The sequence below is a fragment of the Genypterus blacodes genome, unplaced genomic scaffold (assembly GCF_046128005.1).
Source record: "Genypterus blacodes isolate CSIRO-AG114 ecotype Tasmania unplaced genomic scaffold, CSIRO-AGI_Gbla_v1 ptg000073l_1, whole genome shotgun sequence".
Lineage (NCBI taxonomy): Eukaryota > Metazoa > Chordata > Actinopteri > Ophidiiformes > Ophidiidae > Genypterus > Genypterus blacodes.
Window position 1 is genome coordinate 1781681 of NW_027466883.1, and position 9063 is coordinate 1790743.

At 39.9% G+C, this 9063-nt stretch overlaps 2 protein-coding genes across 2 annotated transcripts in view; one reads left to right on the top strand and one right to left on the bottom strand.

Moving 5' to 3' along the window:
- Positions 1 to 9063, top strand: part of LOC143006033 (uncharacterized) — a 201465-nt gene that overhangs the window by 68470 nt on the left and 123932 nt on the right. The gene's annotated exons all lie outside the window — the stretch shown is intronic.
- LOC143006058 (quinone oxidoreductase PIG3-like) lies at positions 627 to 3749 on the bottom strand. The gene is made up of 7 exons (XM_076157398.1): positions 3679 to 3749; positions 3183 to 3260; positions 2896 to 3069; positions 2542 to 2809; positions 2068 to 2280; positions 1623 to 1819; positions 627 to 1409 (listed from the first exon to the last, which is right to left on the bottom strand). The coding sequence occupies exons 2-7, from the start codon at positions 3237 to 3239 to the stop codon at positions 1218 to 1220; spliced, it is 1101 nt and encodes a 366-aa protein (XP_076013513.1). The 5' UTR covers positions 3240 to 3260; positions 3679 to 3749; the 3' UTR covers positions 627 to 1217.

The window sequence follows — 9063 nt, forward strand, 5'->3', positions numbered from 1 at the left end:
ATTTATCAATACTCTTTGTTTTATTGACAAACTTTTTTTTTCAAACTTACATATCTATACATTTTCTGTCATTGAAGAAGAAACAGTTCACATAACAAATCCACAAAATAAAGTTCTGATTGGTATAAATGTCATTAGGCGGTAAAATGGGTAAAATCCTAGAATCATGTTTGCTGTGTCTTCTTCTCTCCAGCAGATGGCGCTCAACTGTAGGTGTGAGACGGTAGAGAAACATGGATCAGTAGACAGAAGACAAGACAACAGATGAACACATGAAACCTGACTCTGGACATTTCAGATTTTGGGAACATTTGCGTGGATGGTTATCACGATAGACAAATACTTTATGTCAGAGGTTAAGAGAGTAAACTGCCCCAACAGGAATAGTGCAGGTTTCCCCTTTATGCTGCTGTAACACCAGCATTTCCCCTTACTGCTGTCGTGCCACACGGCCGTGCAAAGACCAATTGGGAGCAGTGAAGCTCAAACAGGAAACTTAATCAAAGTTCCAAGCTTCTAAACAACTTAACATAACAACATTTTCAGACTGTGCTTAAAATGTATCAGGGGCCAATCAAATATATACTTGATATTCTCGCGGAAGAGAATAGGAATGAAAATGATCTTGCAAATTCATGCAGTGATCCAGGTTTGAGCTCAGTGCAACAAAACGTTTGACAAACATTCATCAGCTTCTGTACGCAGTGGAAGATTTGAACCACTAGATGACAGCACGTTCCTTTAAATAAGTGATTACAGTATATATTTTTGTTATCTGTACTAATAAAAAATATAGTGACATATACTGTAAAATAAAGTCTGAGTGTACTAAAAGTAAAGTTAAGGGGGAACTGAAAGCATTAGGGCTGATCCCCTGGGGACAATGTGAGGGAATTTAATCACAAGCAGTCAAGCAGTTGATGATATACTGCTGGACAACCAACATATTGATCCACCACTTCACATCTTATTGACTATTACTACCACTAATACAAGCAATACTATTTATAAACTACTACAAGAACATCAGTAACATTTTGAATCTTTGGGTGACTTTTCTATTAGGGCAAGTGATTATTTAACATCATGTTCTGCAGTTATTACAATATGACGTTAGGCCATGAAACCCACAGGTAGATATCTTGACATAAACCTCCATTTATTATAATTTCAACAATCTGGATAAAGATGAAAACATATAAATATAGAGCTGTGCATCATTGAGTTCCCTGTTGAATCACATTAATGACAATCTTGCCAATGTTTCTGTTGGCTTCCATGTGCCGATGAGCCTCTGCAATGTCCACCAGGCTGAATGTGCTGTCAATCACTGGCCTCAGGGAGGCAGCCTGGTCAGAGAAATGAGGTAAAACTCTCTGTGTGAAAGCCCTCACCAGCTCCGCCTTATACTGTTGAGGGAAAATGCAAAGCAGGACCAGCATCAACAGCAGAATAGCAGTAAATCATGTGTCAGACCTATCATGCAAATCACCTTCCTTCCCCCAAAACAAGACACACAAAGAAAAGAGCCACAGCTGAATGTTCACAGGACATGAGTCACATATCACACAGATGAATAATTACAGCTGGTGTATCAATGTTTCTCCTGCTTGAAGTCTCACCTGAAGGCAGCGTGAGCGAAGGAGGCTGCTGAGAAGATGTCCTCTCTTGGAAAGCAGCTGACCCAGAAGATCTCCCTCCACTGCTTTCCCTCCCATGGTGCCGTACAGCACCCATCGGCCATCAGTGGCTAAGCAGTTCATGTTTTGCTCCCAGTTACGACTACCAATGCAGTCAAGGATGACATCTGCTCCCTTACCTGTGAACGTAGAGAACTGTTATTCAAATGAAGTGTTCATGACCTCTGACCTCATTTGGGAATCATAATTATCATAATTATTGTTGATGTTGTAATAACCAACTGTGAAAACCAAACTATAGGAGTCGCACTATAAAGAAGTAAAAATGACCAAATTTAGGATACATGGTTTTCTACAACAACATTAACTCATTATGGGCAAATATGCAATGTTGTCCTTTGTACAGAGAATTGTTGTTTACACTCACCTCCTGTAAATTCATGAACTCTTTCAGCAAAGCTTTCCTCTCTGTAGTTAAATCCAGCTGCAGCTCCAAGTTTCTCAGCCATTTCCAGTTTCTCTGGGGTTCCTGCAGTGACGATTGGCACGGCACCAAACAGACCAACCAGCTGAATGGCAGCTGTTCCCACTCCACTGCCTCCAGCATGTGCCAGCACAATCTCTCCCTCCTTCACCTGAGCTACGGCACAAACAGTACAGGTATGGAATAAGTAATATTGGCCAGTTGTTAATAAGAGGGGAAAAATAGGGGCATGAATAACTGTTGACTATAGTTTGTCCATTTACATAAGCTGATTGAAACTATTGCTAAATCAATTTATGAGCCTGGTTAGCTGCCAACCTTTTTCCAACAAGTTTCTTTATGTCCATACATTGTGGAAAACCAAGTTAATCCATTACACTGAGCATTTCTTCAGCTGTTGCTATATTGTAGCTATACCTATGAGGTCCAGTAGTTGAAACGCAGTGAGCCAAGTCTCTGGAATTGCAGCAGCTTGACAGAATGTGAGATTTGAAGGAACGGACATGAGCAGCTCCTCAGGCACGGCAACGTATTCTGCATATCCTCCTCCACTGAGCAAGGTCATGACCCTGTCATCGGGCTTCCAGCCTCTTTTCAGACCTGGACCAAGAGCAGCTACGGTACCGGCTGCTTCCAAGCCAATGATCTCACTCTCACCTGGGGGAGGCGGGTACATGCCTCGCCGCTATCAAACACAGATATCAAACTTGTTACCATTAAGCTTAGTTGAGTCAAGTTGTACAGTCTGTGAGAATGTAAAATGTACTTTACCTGTAGTAAATCAGCTCTGTTGAGGGCAGTTGCATGAACTTTAATTAGGACTTGTCCATCTTTAGGCTGAGGTGCCGGGATAGTCCGCAGCAGCAGATTCTCTGGACCTCCTGGTGCATCAACACACACTGCTCGCATCATCTTCACAAAGCTAGAGCAGCATCTATGCCTGATCTGGAAAAGAAAGTGAACAGAAAAGAAACGTTGCTGACACTACAGAAGACAGCGGCGATGTAACCTGTGGCCATTTTCTGAAAGCTTTTACATTTGCTGTTATAAACACTCACTGTCTGGCAGGCGTTTCCCAGGAAAGATCCACTGGCATGCAGGAGGAAGTGATGCATTTGTAGTTCCAGCAGTGGTCACTGTGGTTTGTCTGAAATAAATGAAAGAGGAATGGGATAGTTACCATGTATGTGATCAGATTAAAGAGAAGACCTGTCTGAATACTACATGGCCCATAATCCATCTCTGTCTCAAATGGTGCTTTGCTCCATAAGTGTAAATGTCTGTATTCCAATGTTTGTTCCAGCAGCAAATATACTGCTCTTCTTCAACAAAGCCATTTTGGATGAGATTTAGAGGGGAAAGATGGAGGGAGAAAAGCAGAACAGCAGAGCAGAGACACAGAGGAGAAGTAGTAGCAGTTATGGAAGATCTCAGTATTGATTTGACAGAGAATGAGTTGAAAAATGCAAAGGGTTCCATAGCTATAGAAGACAGCAGGTGTGTTAGCAGTGAACCATCCTGTTATGCAGGTGTTAAAGTTAGAAATAAACTCACCGGCAGAATGAATTAAGTGTCAAAACCTCAAAGGCTGTCAGAGGAATGTGTGATTTTATGGGAAGTTGTCTGTTTCTGAGTTTTACTTTGTGGGAGGGAGGACTTTAATGTTTAAACAGACAGACTTCCTGCTGGTTTTTAAAGGATTCATCTAACCTGCTCCAGAAAATGTGAAACAAAGTACTGCAGTGTATTCTTTTATCTGAACTAAATATTGTAAAAACTAAAATGATTGTTTGCATTTTCAACACAATAGATTCCAAACAGTGATAGAAAAACAGTCTCTAACAACATACAAAGGCCAAAATAACAATAACAAAAGAAACTTGCAATTACCAGACTGACTGACTTATTGGTAAGTCTATATTTCTTCATATTAGCATATATGGTATTGTATGCGTATATGTCTACACATATGGATTGTTTTTGCTGTGTCTATTTGAACCTCCTTTAACTTTATTCAATTTTAAGTAGTAATTACATCATTCAATTTCAAGTGAATGTTAAGGTTCAAGGCACAATACTGTTTAATTTCTGATAATGTCCTTTATTTTACTGTAAAAACAAATAGCCTTAAAATGTTTGTCATTTGTTTGTGTTAAAAACGATCAAACAATATGTTGCCACTTAATGGCCAATAGCAGTAAGAAGAATAAAGTAGGATGGGCCTCAAAGATCCTGCGCTCTCTAGTCCCTAACAATCCTCTCCACTGGCCTTCAAACACAATAGGATATTATATTCCACACACTGACATAGCCATAGCAGCAAAGACTCTGATGCCAACACAACCCTCTGAGCAAAGCTGCACATAAATCAGGTTAGAAACTGGCATGGCTTTCATTTGAAATGTATTGGTGTAGCAAAGTGAAACATTACTGATAAGAGAGTAAAAAAGACACATTTCTTGGGTTAGCCCTTGGACATAATGGATCAAAGGTACAGGAGACCTACATGCGTGCTACAAAAGGACATAAGAGTGATGAACCGAAAGGAGGACACAGATCTGCAGCATAAACTAAAGCTGTTGGACAAACAGTACAGGTACACTTGCAAAGTGCTACAACAGAGGAAAGACTCGCTGGTACAGCAACAGAGGAGCGTAAAGGTCATTAAATTATGTGAACCCAAAGCTATCGTCAAAGTAGCTATGGAAGAGATCGACGGACGAAAAAGTTCAGAGAGACCGTTCAGGGGTATCGACACCTCGGATGGAGCCAGATTCTATTCCAGCAAAACCCAAAGTCCTGATGGAGGATGTGAGCAGGCGGGACAGAGGCGGTCCATATCGGTGCCAGTCAACCCCACCAGATCGGTGAGGCACCGAGGCTCCATCAGGTGGAACGTGTCTCTCATGCAGCTGAAAAATATTGCAACCATTGACTCCATATCACAGAAGGAACTGGCCAGGCAGCAGCAGCAAGCCAGGGAAGAGATGGAGAGGCTAAAGCAGCTTCAGAGGGAAACTTTACACAACAGGGTTAAAGCCTTTATAGAACATCTCCACCACACAGACAGAAAGGGACTATTCCTGCAACCACCCTAGACCAACTGGAGAGTTTGAACTGGTTGAACCCCGCTTCCCGGTTGCTTTATTTTGGATAACATGTAAAGTATAATGCACGCAATCTTTTGTGTCCGATGAAACGATATCCTTCATCCTCCTCATGGTTGCTAAAGCTGTGTGCACTGGAGCGTCCTGGAGCAGGCTGCAGTGCTTCTTCCACTGCGGGGAATCAGAGAGCTCCTCATCTACAAAACAAACACAGCACAGGATGAATTAGACATTTAGATATGATGAAGTTGAATATTTATGTGATGGAGGCCTTTGTGCCTTTTGACATTTATATTTTCTACATGTGGTCTTATATAAAAAGATGGATGGATGTAATACAATGAGAATAGTGAGAAGCTATAAATGTGATAACTTAGTGGATGATGTAATTCAACAGATCTTTATTTAACATTACTGTTGAAGAAATCATTACATCATTATAATTATTATTTAATCTGACATGAACAGAAAATATGTCCAAGGCTTTGTATTACGTCATCAGTTTTGTTTTAAAGAAATGAAATCAATATTGCATCATTGTACAATATGTTGCCACAGTAACTATTCTGGGGGTTAAGATCGGATCCCTTGTGTTACAGATTCTATTCTCTATGAAACAGGTTCTTTTCCTGAACCGCTAGGTGGCAGCACATTCCTTTAAATCCCAGGTTCTTAATCTGGACCAGTGGTCCATGGATGGAATTCAGGTGGTCCATGAAGGTCAGATACAAATGTAACTTTTATATTCACTATATTTATATACTAAGTTGTTCTATTTCTGTCAGTTATATATACAAGATGCACACGGTCAGGTGACATCCGGTTTTGACTTCTAGAATAAATAAAGGTTTCCCATTCAAGATGCACCCTGCCACTCCTTATAGCACTGCTGACTGCTCTGGTGACCTATGTTTACCATCTAAGTTGTTGCATCATTCTCTGAACAACTGCATCTCTATATGAAGTGCTTATTTCTCATTTCCCACAGTTAATCACAGCTTGTGAATATTCTCATATACCTTTAAGGCTTAACTGAGGCCGTAATATCTTCAAATACTTACCTTTTCCTAGAAAAAGTTGGATTGTGGATTCATATCTTTTCCTTGCTGAGATAGACTGTATCAGTGATGAAGACCATGCCAAAGTTGACCTTATTGACCCGAGGACAAAGGAAATGTTACAAAATGAATTAAACTCAAAGAGCCCTGGAGAATTCTGGTGTGCAGTGACAATGAATGAATGAATAATGAAAAGTGGAAATCGATTGGATGTCAAAGATGACTCCACAGTTTCATCTTCTTATTCAAGCCAAACAACAACCTTTTCATTGAAATGAACATTTGAGCATAAAGATTATTTTTTTTTAATTTGGAGTGTCCATCAATTTACACTGTATGAGGCAATGAATGTTCTATCAAATAAAGTCGATTTATTGCATTGAAAGTTGTGGTTATGTGCCTTTCTCTAGGGAGGGGGTCAATAACTTTCACCAGATTCTCAAAACAGTCCACGACTCAAAAAAGGTAAAGAACTGCTGCTTTAAATTATTCATTTATAGTGGAAGAAAAATCTGCCCGGATTCAGCTTAGAAACATGCAACTTATATTGGTGACAGCACTGTGTGTGATTTAGTCTATTCCTGTATATTTCTATAGCTACCTTTTTGAAATTCATCACACTGAATAAGAGAGTGATCAGAGAGTGTTTGCTGTAGAATACAACAACTGTATCAAAATGTGTCAATCAAGTTTACGGTTGACAAAAAACGCAGCAGTCTTCCACAAAGTATAATCAACATCAGTCAGGCCTTGACACATGAAACCATCTAAGTCTGTTTATAAATCTCATTTTCTCTGAACTGTGTGTATTCATAGTTTTTTGAGTAGAACTCTAAAGGATTATACCTCAATTAAAGAATTTTAGATAAACGCTGTAAAAAGCAGAAAGAAATTATTACGAGGCAAATGTGTGATTCTTTATTTCTTTAAATTGTATGGTTTTTAAATTGTCCTCTTCAACTCATCAGTATTGTCCACTGGGCTGAAAGGTGAAGCGTTTACTCTTTTTTGTGAAGAGCTCAAGACTACAAAGTTTAAGCACGCCTTGCAAAACTTCAGCTTCCCCTGACATAACCAATAAAGCTCGACTTAATTAAAGCCACAGTTGAGAAATTCTTGTTATAATGACGATGGGGATGATATTTTAGTTAGAAACCCTACAACTTCAGACATCAACAGCCCCCTGTGGGAAGGTGGGCACCAGAAACACAGACCTACATGATGTACCATCCTCCTACATTGGCAGAAATCATGACTTCATGATAGAGTGAACTTTCCATGATGGCAAAGAAAAAGGCATCGAGACTCAAGTGTTTGTTCTCCAGAAGGAAATGACTTCATCTAGTGGTTAAACTATGCCACTCCTCAGAAGAGAATTATGGGTAAAAACCACAACAACCTACATCTCCAGAACCATACATTATAAAGTTAAGAGTTTTTACACATTGTAACATGTATATATTTCTGGGCTTCATACGAGGTTTTTGAAATCCTTTTGAATGGAACCTTTTGGTTTAAAGTAAGTGTCAGGAGTCACTTTTGTTGTTTTGTACTTACTAACTCTACTAAAGATAATAGGTCAGTTGAAATGTGTTCTTCATACTAATATCCTACAAGAGTGAAATTGTGTTTTATTGAGATAGTGGAAATACTGGGTTAAGTGATGTACTTTATCAAAACAAACTGAAATGATTGAAATGCATATAAGAAATGTGTCATGTGATGTTTACATGATTGTTTTTTTTTTTTTTAATGATTATTTGGCAGACGCTTTTATCCAAAGCGACTTACATTACATTATATTACCAACCTTCGCAGAGGGGGGAGCAATTGAGGGTTCGGTGCCTTGCTCAGGGGCACCTCGGCAGGGACTCGAACCGGCAACCCTCCGGTTCTCAAGCGGAACTCTACCCACTCGACTACTGCCTCCTTGAGTTGTTTAATAAAACAACCAGAGAAGCAATTTGGGTTAAGTAAGACAAACTGTATCCTGATTGTTCCTGTTCACCTGCTTGATACAGGGACATTTCCCTGGGACCTGTAACAAATACCATGACGGGCATGAACTTGTGGCTATGTGTCTGTTTTTTGCACAGTGCTGATCATTTAGAGGTCAGGGATTTGATTGAGTGGTTTGATTCCTTTATTGATTCCATGTCTGGCATGTGTAGAGGGCTGAGATGGTACTGACTCACCAGCAGGGGGTCTTACATGAGGAGGTCAAGGCACACAATGACTTTACTGTTGCACATCCTTTTCTTTTTTGTCTGTGTTACGTTGACACTTGGACCACATAGAACTCATGATAATAATAAACTGACTTGATTTCCATATATATTTTTACATGAGAAATCTGCTACACTTCCCACAGATGAGAGCTGGATGTGGATTCTGTTCTCTGTAAAATTCCACCTCAGTGTAATGTGTTATGGTATTGGGAACAACAATGACTGGAGGAATATTAAATCAAAACACAAGTGGAGTGTGAGCCACTTAAAGGAAGTGCTTCATATGTTTGAAGCAATTCAATTCTCAAAATTGAGCAACATGAGGAGCTGCCACATCCATAATCCCTGCTGCAGGTCCACTTTCCTTTTGTATGCATACCTTAGTGACCTGTGCATCCAAAACAAAGCAACATTGCATACGTTCATGTTCCTGCTTCTAGGCCACAGCTGAAACTTATTGACAGATGTAGCAGTTGGGAAGGATCTGCACAACAAGGAAATAGAGGAGGTGGGTGACGGCTCAAAGAGCATGTTCAGGAGGTCCAG